This window comes from Phalangium opilio, unplaced genomic scaffold, assembly GCF_054372755.1.
Source record: "Phalangium opilio isolate 3A_F unplaced genomic scaffold, DU_Popi_V2 ptg000217l_1, whole genome shotgun sequence".
Lineage (NCBI taxonomy): Eukaryota > Metazoa > Arthropoda > Arachnida > Opiliones > Phalangiidae > Phalangium > Phalangium opilio.
In genome coordinates, this window is record NW_028324218.1 from 12,771,738 (window position 1) to 12,797,143 (window position 25,406).

The 25,406-nt window shown below is 37.7% G+C and overlaps 7 protein-coding genes across 10 annotated transcripts in view; 5 read left to right on the forward strand and 2 right to left on the reverse strand.

The window, feature by feature from the left end:
- The window catches only part of LOC149616645 (ATP-binding cassette sub-family C member 1-like), a 42,240-nt gene extending 22,682 nt beyond the window's left edge, over positions 1-19,558 (forward strand). Inside the window, exons 15-23 of the mRNA XM_089857427.1 lie at positions 13,185-13,401; positions 14,276-14,586; positions 14,647-14,846; positions 15,006-15,132; positions 15,581-15,682; positions 15,752-16,057; positions 16,934-17,100; positions 17,542-17,736; positions 19,195-19,558. Of these exons, the coding sequence (XP_089713553.1) occupies positions 13,185-13,401; positions 14,276-14,586; positions 14,647-14,846; positions 15,006-15,132; positions 15,581-15,682; positions 15,752-16,057; positions 16,934-17,100; positions 17,542-17,736; positions 19,195-19,306 (1,737 nt within the window). The 3' untranslated portion in view covers positions 19,307-19,558. The remainder of the gene's footprint in view (positions 1-13,184; positions 13,402-14,275; positions 14,587-14,646; positions 14,847-15,005; positions 15,133-15,580; positions 15,683-15,751; positions 16,058-16,933; positions 17,101-17,541; positions 17,737-19,194) is intronic.
- On the forward strand, positions 1,446-3,761 carry LOC149616647 (uncharacterized). Its single transcript, XM_089857445.1, has 2 exons — positions 1,446-1,869; positions 1,942-3,761. The coding sequence occupies exons 1-2, from the start codon at positions 1,807-1,809 to the stop codon at positions 3,679-3,681; spliced, it is 1,803 nt and encodes a 600-aa protein (XP_089713571.1). The 5' UTR covers positions 1,446-1,806; the 3' UTR covers positions 3,682-3,761.
- LOC149616648 (uncharacterized) lies at positions 3,743-5,018 on the reverse strand. Its single transcript, XM_089857432.1, has 2 exons — positions 4,625-5,018; positions 3,743-4,549 (listed from the first exon to the last, which is right to left on the reverse strand). Exons 1-2 carry the CDS (start codon positions 4,997-4,999, stop codon positions 3,839-3,841), a joined length of 1,086 nt encoding a protein of 361 aa, XP_089713558.1. The 5' UTR covers positions 5,000-5,018; the 3' UTR covers positions 3,743-3,838.
- LOC149616649 (uncharacterized) lies at positions 8,145-9,032 on the reverse strand. The gene is made up of 2 exons (XM_089857100.1): positions 8,590-9,032; positions 8,145-8,526 (listed from the first exon to the last, which is right to left on the reverse strand). Exons 1-2 carry the CDS (start codon positions 8,796-8,798, stop codon positions 8,145-8,147), a joined length of 591 nt encoding a protein of 196 aa, XP_089713226.1. The 5' UTR covers positions 8,799-9,032.
- Positions 19,559-19,587: 29 nt separating the features above from the next.
- On the forward strand, positions 19,588-21,204 carry LOC149616650 (uncharacterized). Of its 4 annotated transcripts, none has more exons than XM_089857436.1 (5): positions 19,588-20,164; positions 20,265-20,339; positions 20,408-20,605; positions 20,680-20,793; positions 20,939-21,074. In XM_089857436.1, the coding sequence occupies exons 1-5, from the start codon at positions 19,976-19,978 to the stop codon at positions 20,939-20,941; spliced, it is 579 nt and encodes a 192-aa protein (XP_089713562.1). In that variant the 5' UTR covers positions 19,588-19,975; the 3' UTR covers positions 20,942-21,074. The 4 variants fall into 4 exon arrangements, with proteins under 4 accessions (XP_089713562.1, XP_089713561.1, XP_089713559.1 ...); XM_089857435.1 differs by having other exon boundaries at positions 20,880-21,008; XM_089857433.1 differs by having other exon boundaries at positions 20,680-21,204.
- Positions 21,205-21,288: 84 nt separating this feature from the next.
- Positions 21,289-23,275, forward strand: LOC149616651 (uncharacterized). Its single transcript, XM_089857430.1, has 5 exons — positions 21,289-21,502; positions 21,573-21,620; positions 21,685-22,391; positions 22,455-22,679; positions 22,740-23,275. The coding sequence occupies exons 1-5, from the start codon at positions 21,289-21,291 to the stop codon at positions 22,911-22,913; spliced, it is 1,368 nt and encodes a 455-aa protein (XP_089713556.1). The 3' UTR covers positions 22,914-23,275.
- A 489-nt stretch (positions 23,276-23,764) lies between these two features.
- On the forward strand, positions 23,765-24,963 carry LOC149616652 (uncharacterized). Its single transcript, XM_089857438.1, has 2 exons — positions 23,765-24,424; positions 24,508-24,963. Exons 1-2 carry the CDS (start codon positions 24,259-24,261, stop codon positions 24,867-24,869), a joined length of 528 nt encoding a protein of 175 aa, XP_089713564.1. The 5' UTR covers positions 23,765-24,258; the 3' UTR covers positions 24,870-24,963.
- The last annotated feature ends 443 nt before the right edge of the window (positions 24,964-25,406 follow it).

The following is a 25,406-nucleotide window of genomic DNA, read 5'->3' on the forward strand; positions in this document are numbered from 1 at the left end:
TGAAGTAAAAATTTACGAAATATTGAAGCAGTATTCCAAACATAGCGAATGTACAGTAAAGCAGACGACATTTCACATCCAATAAGGATAAATCTTGGACACATGGAAATCAGACAATGGGGAAAAGAACAGGAAATGAAGTCTACGCTTCAGCTGTTTACCCTATATTCTGAAAGCTACATTCACAACTGGTTTGCAGTGTAAACACTATCGTCTCGTCTCACCTCAACAATATTCTTAGTTTGCCAACATGAATGTTAACGTTAAATAACACCAAAGCTAAATTGTAGCTAGACGCACTAATAGTCAATGCGCACCATAAAGAGAATAATAAGTCTGTAGTTACTACCCGTTTACCATTAGCTTTTTTACTAATCTTATTATTATTATTTAAGAGTGTATTTAACTTTCGGCTCACTCTGAACCGTTGATGTCTGTTCATTTCAGACACGATAATCAAAGCCAAAAGTTTACTTCACCTCAGGCCTCAATTATTTACTCTTTGTTTCACTAAGCCTATTGCGGATAATACTTGTTATACGCGCCGGAGTCTAGGTCTTACTTTTCTTCATGAAATCACTAAACCAAGGATTATTCTATATACAGATGTAGTATAGCTTAAGCAATATATAAACAGCCATTTCAAATAACAGTATTAAAAAAATCTTTGGAATATCAAAATGAAACAGAGCTTTAAAGCTACAAAAGTACTAAATGCATCATAACTACGAAAAATACTTCCACATATTCACTTTATATTATGGAAAAAGGGAATATTAAGGTTCTGTATGATTTCTTAACACATCAACACAAGACTAACTGCTAACAATGGACGGACACACACAGACAACAAGAGTAACAAGGAGTATAAACCCATTAGTGGAAGCAGTATTTGTTTTCCGAAACAATCTCGCTTATGTTTATCCTCTCTAGACTTCGCTAAAAACGTATTACTACTACGTAAAATATTAATAGACAGGCAAGGATTGATACCATTAAAGAAGGAGCGCAATATTATCCATATTTTCATTTCATATATAGAGAAAAGAAATTATTATGTTTCTGAGAGGAGCTTCCCATTTTGGTTGTTGTTTTGAAAAATCTATCGCAATGCACGGGCCTTGATAGATATAGGAGGCAATGAATGAAATATATCGCATGCACGGGCCTTGGCAGATATAGGAGGCGATGATAATCTCTCTCTTTGCACGAGAGGTTTATCTTTAATATTTAAATAAATATAATTATTTTTAATTATTTTAATCTTCAATAATTAACATTAATAATAGTTAAATCGTTTAAAATAACGTTATACCTATTATAATCTCAAACTTTGCTAATATTGACGTTAAAAGTGAAGGGTACCCCTCTTGCCCACTTTCTTCAAATTTTGGGGTATATATACGATGCGTTTCCATTATAATAGTAAGGAAAAAGCGCAATAGACCAATTCGAAAAGGCAAAGGTAGAAGAGGGAATTACAGGGGCAGCCGCCAACTAGATAATTTTTTCATGCTAAAAGCTGCTAAGAGGTGGCGTTGCATGTACCTATTTTCTCGGTGTCCCTGATTGGATAAAAGCTATCGAATGTTCAAATATGGCCGTGGCCGTCGTGAGATTACTTAATAATATTGTTTTCGTTATATTTTTGTGCATTTAAACGGCTTAATTCTTCATTCGGGCTTTTTCAAACGTTGCGTTTGTCAAATTCGTTAAGTTTAATATATAAACATAATAAGATACCTTTGAAAAGGGATTGTGTATGAAAAGTTTTAATATTCGTTGTCAAGCCTTGGTCAAAATAAAATGAGCGGCCCAGGAAAAGTGTGTTGTGTTCTGTATTGTACTCAGAGATCGTCTTCGAATAATGTAAGTGCAATTTAATTATTCACCTAAAAGACATTATTAAATGCACATTCCTACTAATCAAACGATTTTCAGGTATCTTTTCATAAAGTTCCGTCACAAACCAACAAGGTGATGAGACTGCTTTGGTTGAAGCAAATCCGTCGACGAGATTACATTTACAAACCTGCGGATAACATTTTTGTGTGTTCCAAACATTTTCGATCCACCGATTATCGATCAGGCGTTCCTAGTGGCAGGAAATATTTGAAAGCTGGAGCTATACCTTCAGTATTTCAATGGAACTTTCATAATGAAATCAAATCCGATGACGCTTATGAGGAAAGATCCATTAGCTATGAAGAAAAGGAAGACCTGGAAATGATAGTCAAAGATACCGTAAATGATTTGGTGACAGTTGTTGTTTCTACAGAGGAGTCGATTACACAGTCACTAGGTTATTGTCAGTGCTCAAACAGAATAACAGAGTTGGAAACAAAAATTGCAGAATTGAAACGCATAATATCAATCCAAGATCATAAAATATCTATTCAAAATTCCAAACTTAAGACTTTCAAGAAGGAACTACTTGAAGCAAAAAAACGGGCTGACATCGCTGAGAACCACTGCAACAAAATGAAACCGAGTCTGGATAGAATTAAAGATAACAGTGATGACTTGTTATTCTACACTGGCCTTCCCAATAATGATAAACTCGTTGCATTGTACAATCGTCTAAATCCAGGACCGAATGGGGAAAATTTAAACCTTTGGAATGGTGGTAAGGCTGTGCAGAAACCTTCGCCTATAGGCCGTCCTAGAAAACTGGGTGTTAAAGACCAATTTCTACTAGTCTTGATGCGCCTGCGATTAGGCCTCTTTCTTAAAGACTTAGCAGACCGTTTCGGCATTTCTTCAAGCACAGCATCCAATTACTGTATTTCTTGGATTAATTTCATGTATTTTCGCCTCGGGAAAATTAATATATGGCCAACAAGGGAGCAAATTGATGCGACTATGCCAGAAGATTTTAAAAAAGATTATCCGAGTACTCGTGTGATAATTGACGCAACTGAATTGAAATGTCAAGCATCAAAGTCGTTAGTTCTACAGTCAGCGTCTTATTCAAACTATAAATCCACAACCACATTCAAGGGTCTTATTGGTATAAGTCCTAATGGCTATGTGACATTTGTGTCACATTTGTTCACCGGGTCCATCTCTGACCAGGAAATAACTAGGCGAAGTGGTTTCCTAAATTTAAAATTTTCACCTAATGACAGCGTTATGGCAGATAAGGGATTTCTGATTGAAGGCATGCTAAAAGAAAAAGGCGTTATACTGAATATACCACCTTTCCTTGGTGAGAAAGGACAGTTCACTAAAGAAGAACTACAAAAGTCACAGAAAATTGCAGCCCTCCGCATTCATGTGGAACGAAGAATAGCGAGAATAAGAGGCTTTCATATACTTGATCGACCAATTCCCTTGACTCTAGCACCTGTAATTAATCAACTCTGGACAGTGATTGCGCTCTTATCAAACTTCCAAACACCTCTAATCAGAAATGTCGCCAGTGGCGCTGAAAATGAGCACAGTATTTTAACCAACGTTACTGATGAAATTGACAATTTCCAAGAAGAAATTCTATATTCCGCTAGTAACTCCAAAAACGAACACAGCATTTTAAAGAGTGCTAGTTATGATAGTGATGATTTTCAAGAAGAAATTGTAGAACCTGAAATCGAATCCTTGGAAGATGAGTCAGCTGAGTGGAGTGACACTGATGCAACTAAAAATGAGATTCCGCTTATTAATTTAGATTTATCTTTGTAGAGGCTTTATCTACTACTACCAGTATCTGTAACCCCGTGAATAAAAAATAATAAACAATACATTTTACATAAAAGACTGAATTTATGTTGCCTATTATTATCACACAAGGGAGGCACTTGAGTATCTAGGAACATAGTATATCCTGATCACATTTTTTTTACATTATCACATTTTTACGGATCGTAAGCTTTGCCAAATTAGGTAGCATGTGTGTGAAATAGAAAGCTTTTAAAATTGATTGCATTCGGTCCCACTTTTCTTGATTGAAATGCACCCTCACAATTATCAATCCAGCTGGAAAATAAGTTACGTAATCACACCACTTGAGTCCCGACAGCGCCATTTGACCCATAATTTGGTAGTAATGGTTGTCATTTTCATTTAAAAGAGGTTTTTCAGCAACCATTTTAATTCTATCATCTTCACCCAGTACTTCGCTGGGCTTTTTATCCCGCTTCGACCAGGGGCATTTAATTTCTAAAAGCCCAAAAGGGTCAGGTTCCTTTGGATCATGGACCAATCCATCAGGAGAAGTTCCTAGCCATGGTTTTCTTGGGTCAACAATGTATCCTGAACCATGGATTGTCACGTAGTGACCCAAACTGTGCATAGTTTTGCAGTATTTGTTCTTAGCAATACTTTCGTACTGTTTTCCATACTTTATAGGTTTTAAATGTCCAATGTCTTTAGGATTGACTAGATTCTTAATTCCTATCTGTGTCCATTTTTGATTTTTCCTTTTGCAAACTAGACCAAAATTAGAAGAACTCAATCTAGTTTTTCGGGCTTCTTTCCACAGCGGCGAATCAGCTTGGTTCCTGGTGTTTGCTTCTAGATTTCGAGCTTGATCAATAGAAACTTCATTTTTCTAAAATCATCACATTAAACCTTTTATTGAGACTCATTTAATTTGAACTAAAATATAACTAATAATTGAATTTACCATAAGTACGGCCAACTCTGAAGAACCATATTTCTCCTTCAAATTCTTCTGACACCAGGGCGTAGAGTTACAAGAATGTGTCGGGATTGGAAATCGATCTGAAGGTAGGTATTCACGACAAAATAGTAGGCTGGGATCGCAGTTTTGAAAGTTGTGGATAACTTCAAATCCATATTCGTTTGCTGATAGTTGCAATCTTAGCGCTGAACCTTCAGGGGCATATCCCATCCTAGTTTCTATCCAGGTATACTCCTCAGGCGGTGGTAGAATGCTTGCCCAGCCATCAACTCCATTAACATTGAGATCATTAATTAAGTTTTTTGTTGCTTCTGACACCTCAGTTTGTTCTTGGCTACTGGAGCTAGCTTCGTACATCTTACATAATACTGGCTTGTTATTACTTATGGAACGCCGTTTCGGCCAAAATTATGTACTTGCCAGGTTGTTATATAGTACGAGGCAAGTTGTTATATAGTACGAGGCAAGTTGTTATATAGTACGAGGCAAGTTGTTATATAGTACGAGGAAAGTTGTTATATAGTATACGGACAAGGCAAGATGTTATATAGTACGAGGCAAGTTGTTATATAGTACGAGGCAAGTTGTTATATAGTACGAGGCAAGTTGTTGTATAGTACGAGGCAAGTTGTTGTATAGTACGAGGCAAGTTGTTATATAGTACGAGGCAAGTTGTTATATAGTACGAGGCAAGTTGTTATATAGTACGAGGCAAGTTGTTATATAGTACGAGGCAAGTTGTTATATAGTACGAGGCAAGTTGTTATATAGTACGAGGCAAGTTGTTATATAGTACGAGGCAAGTTGTTATATAGTACGAGGCAAGTTGTTATATAGTACGAGGCAAGTTGTTATATACGTGGACTTAGATTTATTTTTTCGAAAAATTGGGAGAGGTGAAGACAGTAATGGCATCACTATATATATGAAAATAGCTACGCAAAGGAAAGAAATGTCATTTCCCTCGTGAGCTTGGAGGGGGCAAAAAACGAGCGAAGCCGGTTTTAGGGAGACGAGAAGCAGCAGTATATATTGGTCAAATTTCAGGGGTATTGTACCGCCCCCCCCATTGAACTTAGTTTTATATGGAGTGGTAAAGTCTATACCGTTTGTAAAGAGTTCCAACGCCTATAGAGTGCTGTCAGAAGCCCCGATTTGACGTCACCCATGCTATGTTCCCATAAAGAAAAAACGGAAACAAGCATGGCCTCCCTTTGCTAAAGGCAGACTGGTGACATTTAACATTGGTTCTTACGTCACAACTGACAGCACTCTATAGTTGGCAGTCTAAAATTCGAGCATACCTAGCACGGTAGGTGAACTTACTTTTTATATGACACTTGGTGGACGACGATAGGCACTAAATTACGTTTCGTGGAAAAGCACGAAATAGATGGCTCTGCAATTTTAGATCCACCTAAATTAAAGCATGATGGATAATTTATACTGCTGCGCATAGCCTTCCTCTTTTACACTCTATGTAAAACCTTTTTTCCTTTAGGGGTTTATTTCGTGGAAAATTTGTGAAAAGTTAAGAAAGTAATGGCAGCTTCATAATAAAAAGCGCTACGATAATGAATGAAATGCCAAAGCTATGTATACTCCTCTTTTAGCTACTTTGAAGGTTGTTCGAGGCTCAGGTTCGAAGAATATTGATACACGTGACACCAGAAGTGAGATGAGACTTGAAGTACTGAGCTAACCAAATTCTTCACTCGGCGAAAGTGAATATTCTTGATAATACACCAACGGTTGGCCCTCTGGTAGCGGTTTCTGAATTTTCCCTCCAAAACGTGAGACGCTCGTGGCGGTAGACGGCCGAACTAAATTCAAGCACTGGCGTCCGTGTTCCGTGGCTTTAGGTTGAGGGGAAGGGGGTAGGAAATGTTTTTGGAACTCAACCAATTTTTTCTCTGTAGTGTAGGCGCGATGGAAGCGGCATAAAATCCTCAAATTTGTTCACTAGTGCCAGGATCTACTACCAATGCTAGAGCCCTTCACTTCTAGTCTCATCTTACTTCTGGTGACACCAGAGAGAATTGAAACAGGGAGTGGAAGCTAGAGCCAGAAATGTCGCTATAAAAACCACGTGATCAGGCCAGGGCGGTTTTCGGCTTAGTGTTACTGGAAGCTAGCTCTAGACCGGAAACTAGCCTGGCCTGTTACGCCTACTAAGAGTAGCTACATTCTCGATAGCACAGCCTTCCACTCCCTGTCTTAATTCTCTCTGGTTACACACACCACGGAAGTTTTAAAGAATACAATAAGGCACGACCACCTACATTTTTAGCCACATCGTTTGATGTACATCTAACGATGGGGGTATTAGTTTGACTTGGTCTGAAGAAGTAGTAGAAGAAGATGATGAAGAAGTATCGTTCGTCTTTTTAAAGGGAGAACGAAAAGAGTGATTGATGATTTTCAAAGGGAGAGCATTATGATTTGTCTATAACTGTGCATTGGGAATGCACTCTGCACATATAAATTAACACACTTAGAGTGAAAAGGGATAAATTGTGTTAAGGTGATATTTTTCATTTATGGGGAAATAACTTGAGTAGGTTTAATTTCTCTTCAGGAAAAAATTATTTTGAGTTTAGTTTCCTTTCAGGAGTAAATAACTTTGAGAAAGTTTAGTTTCCCTTCAGGAGTAAATAACTTTGAGAAAGTTTGGTTTCCCTTCAGGAGTAAATAACTTTAAGTAAGTCGAGGTTTTTGATAATACCCACGCTATATTCTAGGGGTCGGACATTTGCACATAATTAGAAAAACTGTACAACGCGACAGTAAGTTTTAGTGGTCTGGTATTTTTACAAAAACAGATAAACTGCAGAACGCAAGTTTGTCTTTGCGGATAATTGTTTACTTGAGTGTAAATGAGATACATTACTACAATACCCCTGAAATTTCACCAATATATACGGGACTTACGAGGTTACCGCCCCCTTTTCGGAGAGTTGTTCTGCCAAGGCTACAGAGCACGTTCGACGACAGGCAATGTCAGCCACAAACTAAAGACCGCCGACAGGTTATGGCAGCGCTCACAGAAAACCTCTTGTAAATCCCGTATACTGCTGCTTCTCGTCTCCCTAAAACCGGCTTCGCTCGTTTTTTGCCCCCTCCAAGCTCACGAGGGAAATGACATTTCTTTCCTTACCGTAGCTATTTTCATATATATAGTGATGCCATTACTGTCTTCACCTCTCCCAATTTTTCGAAAAAATAAATCTAAGTCCACGTATATAACAACTTGCCTCGTACTATATAACAACTTGCCTCGTACTATATAACAACTTGCCTCGTACTATATAACAACTTGCCTCGTAGTATATAACAACTTGCCTCGTAGTATATAACAACGTGCCTCGTACTATATAACAACTTGCCTCGTACTATATAACAACTTGCCTCGTACTATATAACAACTTGCCTCGTACTATATAACAACTTGCCTCGTACTATATAACAACTTGCCTCGTACTATATAACAACTTGCCTCGTACTATATAACAACCTGGCAAGTACATAATTTTGGCCGAAACGGCGTTCCATAATTACTGCCTTCTTTAGGAGCCTGAACATTTAAGTCCATCACAGAAAAGGGCTGGATTTTCTTGCCCCTAGGACGGTTCCATTGTTGGGGTTTATCAGTACATGAGAGTTCGTTTGGAGGATAGTGTATTTTTTTATTACGCAAAAGCGTTAGCAATCGTAATAAGGCCACACCATGATTGCAGGTTCCAGAAATTCCAGCAGGGCAGCCGCAATACTCGTCTAGGATTTCGGCATTAGAAATTTTCAGTGCAGCACAAACCGTGTAGGGCTTGTCATTTTTCTTTTGGCTTTTAAAGCATAGCCCTTTCACAAAAACTCGGTCGTTTGCACTATAAATATTTAAGATGAGACCATACCAAAACTAAGATCTTAAAACAATTGTTGTAACTTACAGTTCCGCTTTGCTCATTAACGAGTCAGATATAATATATTCTTCAATTAAAAACTTGTAACTTCTACGGTAATGTTGCAAGGTTGTAGATTTTGACTGGTAAAATCTTTTAATTTCTTCCATTGTAATGCTTGGCACATCCTTTAAGGTTTTTTGGTATCCCAAAATTGGAAATACCAATCCGCCATCAATTGCAGCATTGAAATTCATTGTTTTTTCACCACAAATTTAATTTAAAGTTTTCGAAGACCACTTGTTGATGCTTTTAAAAAAAACGTCGCTAACCCTAACATTCGAATTTTGCACCGTTAACTAAATTGAGCAGACGACAAAAGAGACAAAACTACCGCTGGCGCCATCGTTGGCGAGCCCTGAAAATAATTTATTATCTAGTTGGCGGCTGCCCTTGCTAGTTGGGCTTAAAGTATGGCCTTTTCGAATTGGTCTATTGCGAAAACCTTTGGTGGCGATCCCACCTTAGGGAGGCTAGACGTTTCTCGTAACCCTAGCTGATCGCCGCGTATATCCTAAAACCAAACGATGATAATGGAGTAGAAGCCAATGATACAGATTGGTGTCTATGTGGAATAGACGGAAGAAGGTTGGTGGTGTTGAGAAGCCAGTATGTGCAGACTGGTGTCCAAGTGGGATGGACAAAGACCAGAAGATGGTGGTGATTAGAAGCCAGTATGTACAGACTGGTGTCCAAGTGGGATGGACAAAGACCAGAAGATGGTGGTAATTAGAAGCCAGATGTACAGACTGGTGTCCAAGTGGAATGGACGAAGACCAGAAGATGGTGGTGATTAGAAGCCAGTATGTACAGACTGATGTCCGTGTGGGATGGACAAAGACCAGAAGATGGTGGTGTGAGAACTCAAGTAGAGGAGCCATTTCCGTGTCTGTGAAAGCAGTTCGGAAATGGCGAACACGTTTGCTCCGATACGCAAACTGCGAACGCGGTCACGTGGGTGTAACAACGGACAGACAGACAGACACACAGACACACACACAGACAGACAGACAGACACGGCCGTTACAGAACCTCTCCTGGACTACGTCACACGGAGAGGTAATAGATGCTAAAATGTAGGTTGGAAAATAGTAACTTCATTTTTGATAATAAATCACAGCTTGTAACTTATAGAATTTCATATATTTTTGAAATTTTTACCTCTCCGAGTGACGTATGTCACGGAGAGGTTCTAATTTCGACGTGTGTGTGTGTGTGTGTGTGTGTGTGTGTCTGTCTGTGTGTCTGTTGTTACACCCACGTGACCGCGTTCGCAGTTTCCAAATCGGAGCAAACGTGTTCGCCATTTCCGAACTGCTTTCACAGTCACGGAAATGGCTCCTCTACTTGAGTTCTCACACCACCATCTTCTGGTTTTTGTCCATCCCACACGGAGACCAATCTGTACTTACTGGCTTCTAATCACCACCATCTTTTGGTCTTCGTCCATCCCACATGGAGACCAATCTGTACTTACTGGCTTCTAATCACCACCATCTTTTGGTCTTCGTCCATCCCACATGGACACCAGTCTGTACATACTGGCTTCTAATCACCACCATCTTTTGGTCTTCGTCCATCCCACACGGACACCAGTCTGTACATACTGGCTTCTAATCACCACCATCTTCTGGTCTTCGTCCATTCCACTTGGACACCAGTCTGTACACCTGGCTTCTACTCCATCGTCATCGTTGGGTTTAAGACATTCGCGGCGATCAGCTAGGGTTACGAGAAACGTCTAGCCTCCCTAAGGTGGGATCGCCACCAAAGGTTTTCGCAATTGCGGTTGTTCTTGCTATTAGCTGTAGTTCGACACCCTTATATACTACCTATTTGAGTAAGGTAATGCAACCGGCGTATGCTTCATTTCAAACGCCAATATTAGTCAAGTCTCTCAAGAATGTCTAATTGTTCTTTATAAACGCGATGTAACGCTCAATAAGGCGAACAACTAACGAAGAAAATATTTAATATTAATTATATTTATTAAATTATTTAAGTAAAATCTGTGCTAACTAAAGCCATATAGTCAAAGTTTATATAGGACGAGTAATGAAGATTGCGTATAAAGTCGATACACTGTACACATTTCATAGTTAATATAGAGCGAGTATTTAAGAATTTCGCCCACTGTATTACTAATCATGGAAACTCTAGAAAATTAAAATAGGTCGAGTATTGATGTTAATAGAGACGGAGTAGAGGAGTTGAATTAGGATAAATAACAAATGCAGTTTGCTGTGTCACTGTCTCAGTTAGAGAGGTAACGGTTGGTAAGTGCGATACCTATCGTAAGTGTGTTTTGGGCACATTCGCGTTGTTGGTACACAATTAGAAAGATGTTTTCAATCCACGGCCATATTTGAAACTTCCACACCTCTGTTCATACTCCTTGGGTGTTTTAAATTTCTTTTCTTAAAGAATTAAGAAGTTGAAACTATATATTTTATTAGCGGCGTATTTAAATATTTTTTACCGTCGCGAAACACCACAATGATAAGGAAAAATATTTTTTTAAAACATAATCAGATGAATTTCAGTTATAAAGAACTAAAATCCTGTGAATACCTAGGAGTAATGGAGTGAATTTTTACCAATGCCCAGAGATGATAAACATAAGCGGGATTGTTTCATATTTGAATAAAAATACTGTTTCCACTAATAGGTTTATACTCCTTGTGTTTTGATGTGTAAAGAAATCCTTCAGAACCTTAATATTCCCGTTTTCCATAATATAAAATGAATATGTGGAAATATTTTTCGTAATTATGATGCATTTAGTACTTTTGTAGCTTTAAAGCTCCGTTTCATTTTGATATTCCAAAGATTTTGTTTAATATTATTATTTAAAATGGATGTTTATATGTTACTTAAGCTATACTACATCTGTTTATAGCATAATCCTTTCTAAAGTCACAGTGAATACAAACACAACGCTGCTATGTTGGTCAAATGAACTTTTATTTGTCAATAGGACTAGTGAACCAAAAAGTAAACGTTTGGGTTTGGTTTTCGTTTCTGTATGCAGAGACATTAACGGTTCAGAGTGAGACGAAAGTTAAATACACTTTTAAATAATTAGGCTTAGATTTTATAATCATGGTGGTAATCTGGGCCGCGTTCAGCAGAGCCCAGCGCTGCTAGCAGTGTCCTACATAACGGGATTTTGCTTTTGAATTTTGACGTCACGGTGCTTAGCGCTGGGCTAGCGCGGTCTTCAAAGAAAATAGTCGGCTTTTTGGATAGCTTTATGGGAATATAGCTATTTAATTGGCGTGAAACCAGTTGATCACGCGAGAATTTTAAGAGACATGTTATTTTCCAATTTTAATTATAAAAGTTGTTATCTATCTCTATAAATATGTTATCCTACAATTTTTGTTAAGCCTTGGTACCTTGCACGCTTTATTGCGCTAGCGTCATTTATAAAACGCCGATGACCGGAGAAAAGCGATGACGGCAGAGCTCACCGGTAAACATTTCCAAAATCCGCTGTCTTTTTTGGTGAGCTCTGCTGAACGCAGCCCAGACCAGTGAAAGGTCTGATCGTAATCGGATAATAGCTTCGTGTTTTCATGCTTTTTATGGTACGCATTTACTTTCAGTGTGTGTAGCCACAAATAAGCTTTGGTGTTATGTAACGTTAACAGTCATGTTGTTAAACTAAGAAAATCGTTGAGGTGAAACGAGAGGATAGTGTTTACATGCCAACCCTGTTGTGAATATGGCTTTGAACATAGAGGGCATACAGTTGAGGAGTAGAAAATTGGGCCTTTACAAACACGTAAAGGTAATATCCCTCCAAAGTTTTATCTCTTCATTTCCCGTTTTTCCCCCATCGGATGATTTTAATGTGTACAAGTATATCATTATTGGATGTAAAATGTCGTCTGATTTACAGTAAATTTGCTATGCTTTGTATACTGCTTTAATATTTCATAAATTTTAACTTAAGAAACATTTCTATATCTGGGTAAATAAGTTTGTAAGTAGTCGTCTTGACTCGGAGAGGTAATATTTTGGTTTTCCCAACTTGTTCTAAACTGTATTCGTATCACAGAAAAACACTTTTTCCCCGTGTTAACTTGAAGGTCAGGCATCCAAAGAAATAATACTAATTGTATTATGTAATAATACAGTATTTAAAGAGTGCAATTGTTCAACAATGCCAACTTTTCGACATTCGAGGTTTCAGGCTACTTCTTTTTGGAGTAACAGAATCCCCAGTTATACGTATGCTCACTCTACTGTAATTCTCTGTGCTTGTGATTCGTTAAATATTAAGTCTTTGGCGCCATCTACTCTCAACATAAGTATTTTTCTTTAAAAAATATCGGGTAGAAATATCGGTTCATTTTTAACCGATACCGATATATCGGTTAAAGTCAAATATCGGTACCGATACCGATAAGGGATCGGTATCGGCCCATCTCAAGAAGATCGTTTTAAAACTAGTTTGGCAAACCAGTTCTCAACCAACTGCCATGCAATTAAATTCGAACCAACCGAGATTAATTTAAGTCAAATTAACAAAGAGTCATATCTTCTACTATGAACTTCTGTGTACCTTCTGTTAATAGGTAAAAACTGATGTCTACTTACAATATTTTCGGGCTTGTGGTTGGAAAAGTATAGTGTGGGTGGTAGTGGCTTTCGCATCAGCACACGCATTCAGCATTGGGTCCAGCATTTGGCTTAGCGAATGGAGTGACGACTCTCTTGATCCACGAAACTACAACGATACGAAGCTAAGGGATCTCAGGCTTGGAGTTTATGGTGGTCTTGGTGGTGGCGAAGGTAAGTGAAATATCATATAATTATATAATCTTTTCAAGTAAAGTCAGAGCCGTCGAGAGAATATGCTGGCCCCATCAAGATAGCCCTATAGAGGGTCCGGAAACCCTTGAAGGTACGGGCCCCGTGAAAACTGAACGAATTGCCCTCTCTCGACGTTCCTGAGTAAAGCTTAAGTTCGTCGCTGCGAAATAATAAAAATTTAAAGCAAAGTAAATAAAATATAAGTTCAACCATGAATTTATTCTTATACATGAATGCCCTAATAACCTCACTGTCATAAAGAGGCTGGCTTTTGAAGGCCTTATAACTCAGAGTCGCTGTATACCTGTTGACGAATTACGCGTAATAATGTTAGCACTGTCAAGGGCAGGGATTTTATAGATTACGCGAATACTTTTAGTACAGCCAATAGGTCAGCAGGTTAAACAGATTACGATGAGTGACTGGTCACTCGCTGCTTTTAATCCCACGCACCAATCAGGTAAGACTTAAGGCCTTGTCAGACGATACAAATTTTCGACTCATTTAGTTAAGACGTCTGAACTGAAGTTGAACAACTTGAATCACGAAATTATAAATTGATCACTGACCAATGTTTGCTGACTCAACGTTTTGACCCATCTCGTTGAGTCAAGAGTTTTATCGTCTGAAAAGGCCAACTGTAATGCCGTTAGAGGTGAAGGATTAGGAATGGCGAAGGTGCTCTATTGCCTGGGACCTCATTCAAAATCCAATAGCTTTTTGACAGTGACGACAAATTCACTATGTTCGTTCTATATCTATGACCCTACATGTAGAAACTCATGGTTCAGCTCGGATTTGTAATCTGGTCATAAGAGATGTGACTAATCCCTAGTTTTAATATTAATATTAGCAATTTTCGTCATGGTGGCCTCGCTTACTCTGTCTATCTGCACACTAAAGGGATCCAGGTTATTGCACAACCAAAGTTTGAAACACATTTTAAAAGCACCCATGTCGTTCTTCGATACTACACCTATGGGAAGAATTTTGAATCGATTCACAAAAGACATTGACGCCATTGACAGCGTTATCCGTTTCAATTTACGACTATGGCTAATCAATGTTTTTCGCGCCATAGTAGCACTAATACTTATTTCGTTGCAAACGTGGTACTTCACCTTGATGATCATACCCTTGGCTGTAATTTATTATTTAGTTCAAGTAAGATTTCTTTATTCTTCATTATATTGTCGGTCAAATGTTAATAGAAATTTAAAACAGACGTTTTACATCGCATCGTCACGGCAATTGAAACGTCTAGAATCAGTCTCTCGATCTCCAATTTATACTCACTTTTCCGAAAGTGTCAGTGGATCTACATCGATTAGGGCTTTCGGAGTTACTAACATTTTTGTTCAAGAGTCGAACAATCGGGTGGATTACAATCACTCCAGTTTCTTCCCGAGTTTAACTGCTAATAGGTATTAATACCATTAATTGCATCTAAATTCTTAAATACTCTTATTGTGTTGTGTTCACGTTTCATATCAGTTTGACCTATCATAATCCTGGCCATTGAAAAACGAACAACGAAAAATATCCCATTATAAATAAACTTTTTTTGGTTATTTCTTTTCTAGGTGGCTTGCTATAAGGTTGGAGTTTCTAGGCTACACAATATCATTTCTAGCAGCGCTTTTTGCTGTTTTGTCCAAGGATACTCTCAGCCCCGGTGTCGCGGGATTGGCCATAAGTTACTCACTGACGGTAACTTAAAAGCACTTCAATAAATTTTTACATAAGCAGATTAGTTCGCTTGGTTAGAAGCACATAAAATTACTATGTCAGGTTGTTTTACGTTAAAGCAAATGTCGGCTCCTGTGGCTATCCTGATATACTGGCTAATCTTCTACACCAATTTTACCTTGTCAAAGGCAAGAACAAACCAGAACTCGTTAACGAGGGCGGAGCTATAACTAGCCTTTGGTATGCTTAGTGCCATGGAGCAGTCAATGCCACCATTTGACTATGGTACCACAGCCGAGACTTGCTTTAAGTGTAACGCTGGTTTAACGAGACCATTAGTGAGATCTAAAAACATTCCGATTGATGTTGGATATTATTTATGTAAAACGTTTAATAAATATGGTACAATCTTAGCAATAGTAAAACCATCACTAAAACAACTGTTACTTTTGGCATGTTTCTTTAACAGATGACTTCCACCTTAAATCAGCTAGTAAGATCTACAGCTGATGTTGAAACCAATATTGTCTCTGTGGAAAGATGTTTAGAATACACAAGAACGCCAACTGAAGTGCGTATGCGTTGAATAATGTTTTTGCAATTGTTATGCAATTTAAATACAACTAACTTTTTACTGCAGGCTCCTCGGCGAATTGAAAATGCAAAACCAGACGAATCATGGCCTTATGAAGGAAATATCAAGTTCCAGGATTATTCGGTTCGCTACCGGGATGGTTTGGATTTGGTCCTCAAGAAAATTACTTGCGACATTCACCCTAAAGAAAAAGTTGGTATCGTTGGAAGAACCGGCGCTGGAAAGTCGTCATTGACACTGTGTCTTTTCCGTCTGATTGAGAGCGTGACTGGTTGCATTACTATTGACGGCATAGATATTGCTAAACTGGGACTCTATGACCTAAGGTCCAAGTTAACCATTATCCCACAGGTATTTTTTAAGTGCAGCTGTGTTTATTTTTTAAAAGAAAAAGCACGCTTTCCGTGACCCTTATGGAAGTCGGCTACATTTTGTTAAGCTAGATTCAAACTCCATCAAAAAATAATGAATTTTGAGTTTGACGGTAGATATTTTTGTGTCACTTGACAGGTGAGAGCGATTTCTCGAGGGCGCAAACGGACACATCTAGTTTCTTTCTTGGTGCCATTATTTGCTAATAGCTCTAACAGCTAAGCTATGTCTCTGTGTAGGGAAATCCGCACTAAGCATATGGCTTTAGGTGGATTCTTTTACATTGCATAGAATGGTATGCCGCAGCTAACCGGCATCGCTAACTATTACCGGCGAGCTTTGCTCTTGAAATATATGACGTCGCTAGTTCAGTTCGATTAATTTCGTTGGTAACGCCGCACACGACAGAAAGCGCAACTTCCGTCTGGCTAGGCGGCAAAACAATTCGTTAGGACCCCTTTCTACCGGGTTACCGTCGTGTTTTCGACAGAGCTGGGAATCTAGCTTAGTGCCTTAAACGAAGTTCGTAGTCATACTTGACTTTCATTGGTCTATATTTGCTTAAGACCAGATTGAAATCGCGGATTCTGTAAATGGGTTGTTTATAGGAGCTAGATAAATTGTAGGTACCCAGCTCCCCCATGTCAAAAAACAGTATTCTATAGTTCCCCTGGTACCATTGTTAACGCTACCCTCTTGAACAACGACCAGTGACATTTACCTTTCACGACAATTTGTATAACTTAGCATGAGTCTAGCTATGGTCTAGCTGAACGAGCCGCGTGCTTCGCTTTTTTACCGCCCCTTTCAATATTAGGATTACCTTTTATCTAACATATCATTATTTGCTTCTAGGATCCAGTTTTATTTACAGGAACATTAAGGTTAAATTTAGATCCTTTTGAGACCCACACAGACGATGAACTCTGGGCCGCTCTGGAACATTCACATTTAAAATCTTTTGTTCTGTCTACCGACAAAGGCTTGGCTCATGATATCAGCGAGAGTGGCGAAAACCTCAGGTATAAATTGTTGAAGATGGAAAAATTACTCTATTCTTGTGCTGAGTGTTTAAACCAACTTGCATTTTACGATTATCATCATAAATCACCAAACCAGCCTAAAGTTCGCGTTAACAGAACTCAACGATAAACTACACAGAGTGATTTTCATATGCATTCTTTTAGAATAAGGAATAATCATATTTTCAGTTTAACTAAGCAACTCAGAGATGACGCTCACCACTAAGTTAATAATGTGCCGTCTTGTGTGTACCGTAATTTACGCTGTAAAATTTGTGCTATTTGTAATATTATCTTGTGTGACCGAACTCAATTACAGTCGTTTTTAGTAGCACTTGATGCAATTTATCACAAACTTCCATAGTCATCACAATCACTTGAGACACATGGTGATAAATTTATATTTGAAAATATGAAAATCAATTATGTGAATTTTTTTAGTGTGGGTCAGCGTCAACTTTTATGTCTCGCTCGAGCCTTGCTTCGAAAAACAAAGGTTTTAATTATGGATGAAGCCACTGCAGCCGTTGATATGGAAACGGACGATCTAATCCAGACTACGATTCGAAAAGAATTTGAAGATTGCACTGTTTTAACAATTGCTCATCGTTTGAACACTATAATCGATTATGACAGGTAATTAAAATTTCAATGTCTGTCGATGAAACCAAATGTAAAGTAATATCAATATCAGAGAGTTATGAATTTAGACAAAGACGCGTCCTCTTTAAAGGTAATGAGAAGCTTCGTTCGAAAAACCTCTAATTTATACAAAAAAAAAAAGAAAAAATTTCTGTGAATTCAAAAATATCAAGCTTTTAAACCTCCGATTTCTGGTTATTTGACAATATGCATTTGAAAATGGCTCATATGAAATTATTTAAAATCCACTTTTTATGAAAGGCTAAAACGTTTCCAGTAGGCTGACGTCACAGATATATTTTTCACGTGAGATGGTGCCACTCTCTCTCTGTTATCAAACCCAGAGTTTAAACTGGCGAAAAGCTCGAGACGTGTATGATTCCCGCGCTTTTTTTTTCCTTACGTCGTAGTGATATCATCAAACGGGCGAACAAGCTCGACAAGACAAAATTGCTGATATATCGAAACTGAGTTTTCGTGATTTTTCAATGGATTTTAAAAATAGAAACTTTGGCTCAATTACATTAAAAACTTGATATTTTGAAAGTAGAGACTTAAAAGTGTAACATAATACCACTTTCGTGGTAAAATATAATACGAAATTGTAAATTCGCATACCCTTTAAAGGAGACACGCAAGATCGGCTCTCTCTTCAGTTTACATTCCCCTATCCTTTTAATGTCTTCATTCTATGCTCAGTATCGCTTGTTCTGAAATTTCAAAAGTATGAAATTGGAGACTAGAGTTATTTCTGACTCTAGATTTTGCTAAGAATTTACTGGCACATGTACAAGTAACGTGTCTACCTCTGAATCATTATAAACATAGTACTCTTCCCGCTTTTAGTACTAAAACAGTAGCACACTTAGGCCTTAAACGGTTAAACGCATTATGTCGAATCAAGAAGTTATATCAGTATCTCAGAGGGAAGGTATAAGATGCCTTTGTATTCGCGCGCCATAGTCCCAGTCCCCCTTTCAAAATACAAGGGGGGACGTAAAAGGAGGCGCCGGGCTATTTCGCCTCTCCTCAGTCGGAAAATATGACTGTAATTTTCGTCACTCGCGTCGTCGCGCTGACGTGAGTTTTCAAGAACCAATGAGATGCTGGTTGTAATTTAGAGACGGGGATTGACTCCGGACCTACGTTTGGACTGGAGATAAAGCTGGAAATCTGGCGAATTTATACCTTCTCTCTGAGATACTAGATATAACTTCTTGGTCGAATAATTTTGCCAATTTAGGGGATTTGACAGTGTTGTATTTTCCTTTATGGATGGAACTTGAGTAAATTTATAGATATATTTCTTTCTTCGAACACACTATAGTAGAGAAAAAATTATGAATTCCTATTGACTAGACCATGCAACCTACGGTTTTGTGCTAACTCCTTAGACATTCAAATTTCTTTTAATGTAGTGATATACAACCTTTTTTGCGTTTTTTGTTTCAGAGTTATTGTACTGGATAAAGGAGAAATAGCAGAATTTGATTCACCTTCAATTTTACTCAAGAATTCAAACTCCATATTTTATGGAATGGCTAAAGACGCTGATCTCGTATAAATAAGAAATTTTCAAAAACATCTATCTAATTAACAATAAATGAACTTGATCGCAAAATATACATATATAGTACATTGTGAAATCATGGGTAACATTACATTAAGGTTTGATTTCTCTGATCACCGAAACAATAAAAGTTGCTATTAGGAGAAGTCATAACTGTTTACTTCACTATTCATTCGTTTTGTTAATATTTTTGACATTTTTTATCTCTAGCCATTACACTCCCGTTAAGAAAATATTTAAAAAACCAATTAATTCTATGCAATTTGATGTTATCATAAGTACAATAATTAAACATAAGTTTGCCAATTACCTCATTTCCTATACTAATGGATGTCGAGAACCTATTTTCACTAGTGACTAGTTAGCAGGCTAAAGCGTGGACACGATAATACTATAGTCGTTGTTCACCAAAACTTCGAATTTTTTTATTGGCTGGAATGTGTCCATTGATGAGAGCTAATAGAGAAAAAGCTAGCTCGACTAGAACGCGCTTGTATTGTTGGGTACTGTGCCCTAGCTTTGTCTCTTATACGTTTAATTCAGTGGATGGTTTGAGCAGGGGATCTACTTTTTTCTGGAGAGTGCAGACTACGTTTCGCTTTCAGTCGTGAATTTGCCGTTGTTTAGGCGCGTTTCGCGTAACTTCGCACTTTAATTTGGAAAATGTACAGCATTTTAAAGTCTAATAATCCTCATATTGGTGAAGTTGGTAGTAAGGCAAGCAAATCTACTCAGTGTAATTTGAATCTAAAACTATTTAAATCTGTATCTACTCAAACGGTTCTTAACTTGCAAAACCAATTGCCAAGGCTTAAGTATAAACTGACAAAAGAAGTCTCTTCAGAAAATCAGGTTTGTGCTTTATGATGTTAAAGTTCGAAAAACTAAAGCAAAAATAGATATAATATTTGTATAAATCGGTTTATTAATTACAAATGTATATTCACATTAGCATGAAGAATGCACAAGCGCTAATTCAGCGGCAGAAGTTACCCATCAGAATAAACTTCTATCCCCAGTTAATGAAGTATTTATCTTTTGCGTTTTATTTCAAGTATATGATGTACTTAAGGATTAATGTGTGTTTTTGGGTAGGGACTGGAATGTACCTCGACAGATTGTGAGGAGAAATTGAAATGTTTACAACCCCCAGGCCAAAGTGATTACGTAGATCAAGGAATGAGATGTAATAGTCCCGAGGAATTTCCCACAGTTTTGGGTGAACCATTTAAAAAGTTGGCATCTCAATTTAAGAATCTCGAATTAGCTGAAAAACGCACAACAGATAAAAAGGTATGTAAGGGGAAAATCCCAAATATTAATGAAGGTCCAAGATATTAAAAAAATTATTGTTATATATATTTAAGTGCATATTGGAGATAACAAGAAAGGATTCATTTGAAGATTCGTATAACACAGAGCCGATAAAATATGTACTGAATTCTGATGGAGTTTTGAAGGTCGTCGTACTTTTTAAAGGGGTTGTTAAAGAGCATATTGTTTTCCAAAATAATGTTTTCTTCGATGTTAAGACTCGTGATATACTATTTGATTTATCAAATATTAGTAACGTGTTTTGCATCGGTATTGCCACTGACTTCAAAGATAATTTATCCCAATTGCCAGTGAAACCAAAAACGTTACGAATTTATGAGTACCCCTACAAACATATTGCTTCAGCCTCTTGCCCAGTTTGGTTTAAGAAAGTTCGTATTAGTGATGACGGATCAAACATTTGCAAAGACTGTAAAAGTCTTCTGCGGTACTTAAGAAACTCTTGTTTGAAAAGACGTATAAAATCCTTATCAAGTCCTCGTGCCCGTAAAAGGAGAAGTGAACCCTCTTCCACATGCCCAACCTCATACCTTTCTCCATGCAGCCTTGCTGCGTAAAAGAGGAAAGTGTCCTACAGGTATCACAACGTTAAAAACCAAAACATCAGGTTAAAGGCTAATCTAAATGAACTGAGAATATCTATGACTGACAAGCAGCATGATGAAATGAAAAATGTTACGTCTATAATAAGAAATAGATTTTCTGATGAATTAAACACCATATTTTCTGAAGAAAATGAAATGGAGCAAACGAAAAAAGACAATCGTAGAAGGCTTCGCAAAGTTTGGGAAGAAGATTGTGAGATGTATTCCACTAAAGAAAAAGAAGCATTTCTGGGAGATCAACAAAAGAATGGTATACTTAATCTGTACATGAAAAGTTTTTATAACTGAGTAAATTTTAAACGTCATAATGTAATTTTCAGCAAATGGGAAACACAAAAATCGGTGGAGTGTTATAACTTACCGAATTGGTAAATAATTTATTTATAAATAAACAAATAATTATGAAAGTAATAATATTTAAATTTAAAACAGCAATGGCCGTTGCTTGTAGGAGTAAGGCCGCATATGAAGCCCTTAGAGGCTTCAATATTTTGAACTTGCCATCATTGAGAAGCTTACGTAGAAAAACATCCAAAAATTTCGATGAACCTGGGATAAACTACGAATATTTGCAAGAACAGAAGAAAACATACGACATGTTCAGAAAAGAACAGGTTTCATTAGGACTAGCAGAACCAAGAGCAGATGGGCTATTAATTTTTGACGAAGTTAAAGTTGCGGCAAAAATAATTTGGAATAGTAAGAATCACAAAATTATGGGCCTGGCAATGCCAAAAGAGGAATACTCTTACTTGGAAGATCTATACGAAGAGGTCCGTGATGATAAGGATATTACGAAGGCCAATTACATGCTTCAGTTCCTCTGGAGAGATTTAACATCAAACTACGATGTGATTGGGCCATATTTCTCGGTAGCATCAACAGCCGACGCACATTTCACATCACAATGCCTACTTCAAGTCTTGAAAGGTTTTCAGTTTCAAGGTTTCAATATTTCTGGAATTGTTTGTGATGGTGCTAGTGCTAACTTATCAGTAATTAAGATGATGGTGGGGGTTCAAACTTTCCCAAGCTACAAGTTCATCAATGGTGAAATTAATGTGGAAGTACCAGTGTCATTTCCAAACCCATTTCGACTAGACAGAAACATATATTTTATCATTTGTCCATCTCTCCAGGTACAAGAGCATATTTTAAATTTTTCAGATGTTTTAACCTTATTCAGGATAAATTTACACTAGTTAAAGAACCTGGTAAACCAGCTGTACGCCTCAGACCCCGAGAGAGCCAAAAACTTTTCCATCAATGGCCTAAATTTTGGGTGGAAACAAATTGTGGAGCTTAAGAAAAGGGATGATGAATTGCGAGCCAATGAAATTCCTCGACTTATTCCAGACCTACTTCAGAGTTACATTGATCGCGATGCTTGGACGAAGCTTAATGTTAAACCGGCACGCATTTTACAAGTAAAGCGATTGTCCATAATGGCACTCATGTACCAAATTTGAACTGACAACATATTTCAGCAAAATGAAGTTCTGTCCGCACTGTACGAGTATGCCAATCCCCCGAATGAAGACGATAAACCAGAAGATGCGCAAAATGTTATGGCAACATATGACTACCTTACCGCGGGTGACTCCCATAATCCCCCTGGACATAATCCCTCCAAATATTTCCCCCCGTCCAAATGGGTATAAGACAAAATCCCCCCATTTGCAGACAGAATCCCCCCAAACTGGAGACAAAATCCCCCCCCCCCCAAATTGGAGACAAAATCCCCCGCTTACGGAACGAAATCCCCACCTTGGAGACGAACCCTTAAGGGTCATTCCTATTTTAGAGGTCGTTTTCCACAGTGGAAAATGTTTTAGTAGGATAGTAGTAAAAATAGTAGTATTCCCCCTACGAGGAAAAGCGGAACCAATGATGGAGAAAATAGTATGAATTGCCGACTAACCATAAATTTTCGCCTTTTCCAAAATATTGCTGCCTAACCATAAATTTCCGCCTTTTCCAAAATATCGCTGACTAACCATAAATTTCCGCCTTTTCCAAAATATCGCTGACTAACCATAAATTTCCGTCTTTTCCAAAATATCGCTGACTAACCATAAATTTCCGCGTTTTCCAAAATATCGCTGACTAACCATAAATTTCCGCCTTTTCCAAAATACTGCTGATAACCATAAATTTCCGCCTTTTCAAAATATCGCTGACTAACCATAAATTTCCGCCTTTTCCAAAATATCGCTGACTAACCATAAATTTCCGCCTTTTCCAAAATATCGCTGACTAACCATAAATTTCCTCCTTTTCCAAAATATCGCTGACTAACCATAAATTTCCGCCTTTTCCAAAATATCGCTGACGAACCATAAATTTCCGCCTTTTCCAAAATATCGCTGACTAACCATAAATTTCCGCCTTTTCCAAAATACTGCTGATAACCATAAATTTCCGCCTTTTCCAAAATATTGCTGACTAACCATAAATTTCTGCCTTTTCCAAAATATCGCTGACTAACCATAAATTGCCGCCTTTTCCAAAATATTTTTGACTAACCACAAATTTCCGCCTTTTCCAAAATATCGCTGACTAACCATAAATTTCCCCCTTTTCCAAAATATTGCTGACTAACCATAAATTTCCGCCTTTTCCAAAATATCGCTGACTAAACATAAATTTCCGCCTTTTCCAAAATATTGGAATTTTGGAAATAAGTTAAAACAAAATCAGTAGTTTACTTCTTTTGGTTTAGGAACATTGTTTGCAATACCTTTCACTCTTGTGAATTATACTTTTGCATTATTATTAAAGATAATCTTTGGATTTGGGCTTCCGTTTACCTTTACTTCTAAATGCCTATTATCTGGGGGATTTTCAATAAAATGATCCTTTCGGTAGGATTTTGTTGAACAGTTTTCCTTTTGGGGGATTTTGTCCTGGACGTTTTCTCTGGGGGGATTTTGTACAAACGCGTCTAAAATCGGGTGGAAAAAGTCTTGGCAAATCCAAAATAGGGGGATTTTGTCCGGGGGGATTATGTCCAGGGGGATTATGTACGAGACCCACCTTACCGCATGCAAGTGGTTATTTGAGGAGGGACTTTTCCAAAAATTCAAGAAAATTGACTCAACAGATGGTGATATTATAAAAAACCTGGATAAGGCGCTTCAGTATTTCACAAATTGGCTGAAAAGTCTTCTAGGTAGGAAATTGAATATCCGTAGATATTGGTTTTCTTAATGAACCCTGGTCTCTTTTAGAATATATAATATAATTTAATTTTAGATGAAGATAAAGATTTTATCCCTGGGCATCCTCGCCAGAAAAAATTTATTTCATGGCAGACGTGGACATTGCTTCGTGTGATGGTCTACGGGATAAAAGGGTTAACAGAAGAATACCTCAGAATTTATCCCAATGGCGATCATTACTTGAGCCCAATACGCATTAACGGCAGCGCTGTTGAAACCCTTTTCTCGCAATATAAACACGCAGCTGGAGGAAAGCTTACAAGCGTGAATTTTAACACATCGCGCAAGTCAATCCTAACAAGAATAGACATTAAAGGTCATCACAGCGGAAAAGGATATCGCGATGTACCCCTGTATGTGAGAGAATCATTTGGTGATAAATTTGGCAAAAAATAACTTTAATTTCTCTGATGACAACTAAAAAATAACAAATGTTTAAATATTTTAACTCTAAACTCGTTAAGTAATAAAAAAAAAAAATAAAAAATATCACTCATATCGACTAGGAAGCTTTATCACTCTTTTTGGCCTACCCTTGTAGGGCTGTTCTTCCGACAGCTTTTCAACCAAATCACAATGCTTTATAGGTTTCTTTTTTTTAGGGGTGACTAGAATTTCATTTGCCGTAGGTTCGGATGGAACTTGAATATCGACATGTTTAACGTTTGCACTTCTAGTTGCACCATCGTTTGTCTCTTTTCTTGAATATTTTCTTTTCTTAATGATTGAAACGTGTGGTGAAGCTTTACTAGATTTCTTGTTGGGTTGCGTTGGTTTAGATTTCGGTGTTTGCGGTTGTGAAGCTGTTTTCGTGTTTACTGTTAATGGCGTTTTAGAATGCTTACTTTTCGATGATGAAGCGTCCGAGATCTTGGGGGAATCTTTCTTGCTACCTTTCTTGGATAGAATGTATAGTTCATCTCGCAAACCACT

Bases quoted from the DNA above. Each gene is read 5' to 3' on its own strand.
- LOC149616647 (XM_089857445.1), top strand. From the start codon at position 1,807: ATGAGCGGCCCAGGAAAAGTGTGTTGTGTTCTGTATTGTACTCAGAGA. The intron at 1,870-1,941 runs GTAAGTGCAATT...AACGATTTTCAG, and splicing joins AGAGATCGTCTTCGAATAAT to GTATCTTTTCATAAAGTTCC.
- LOC149616648 (XM_089857432.1), bottom strand. From the start codon at position 4,999: ATGTACGAAGCTAGCTCCAGTAGCCAAGAACAAACTGAGGTGTCAGAA. The intron at 4,550-4,624 runs GTAAATTCAATT...TGATGATTTTAG, and splicing joins CAGAGTTGGCCGTACTTATG to AAAAATGAAGTTTCTATTGA.
- LOC149616649 (XM_089857100.1), bottom strand. From the start codon at position 8,798: ATGAATTTCAATGCTGCAATTGATGGCGGATTGGTATTTCCAATTTTG. The intron at 8,527-8,589 runs GTAAGTTACAAC...AAATATTTATAG, and splicing joins TTAATGAGCAAAGCGGAACT to TGCAAACGACCGAGTTTTTG.
- LOC149616650 (XM_089857433.1), top strand. From the start codon at position 19,976: ATGTACAGCATTTTAAAGTCTAATAATCCTCATATTGGTGAAGTTGGT. The intron at 20,340-20,407 runs GTATTTATCTTT...GTTTTTGGGTAG, and splicing joins TTCTATCCCCAGTTAATGAA to GGACTGGAATGTACCTCGAC. The intron at 20,606-20,679 runs GTATGTAAGGGG...TATATATTTAAG, and splicing joins AACGCACAACAGATAAAAAG to TGCATATTGGAGATAACAAG.
- LOC149616651 (XM_089857430.1), top strand. From the start codon at position 21,289: ATGACTGACAAGCAGCATGATGAAATGAAAAATGTTACGTCTATAATA. The intron at 21,621-21,684 runs GTAAATAATTTA...AATTTAAAACAG, and splicing joins TGTTATAACTTACCGAATTG to CAATGGCCGTTGCTTGTAGG. The intron at 22,392-22,454 runs GTACAAGAGCAT...AATTTACACTAG, and splicing joins TCATTTGTCCATCTCTCCAG to TTAAAGAACCTGGTAAACCA.
- LOC149616652 (XM_089857438.1), top strand. From the start codon at position 24,259: ATGTCCAGGGGGATTATGTACGAGACCCACCTTACCGCATGCAAGTGG. The intron at 24,425-24,507 runs GTAGGAAATTGA...ATTTAATTTTAG, and splicing joins TTGGCTGAAAAGTCTTCTAG to ATGAAGATAAAGATTTTATC.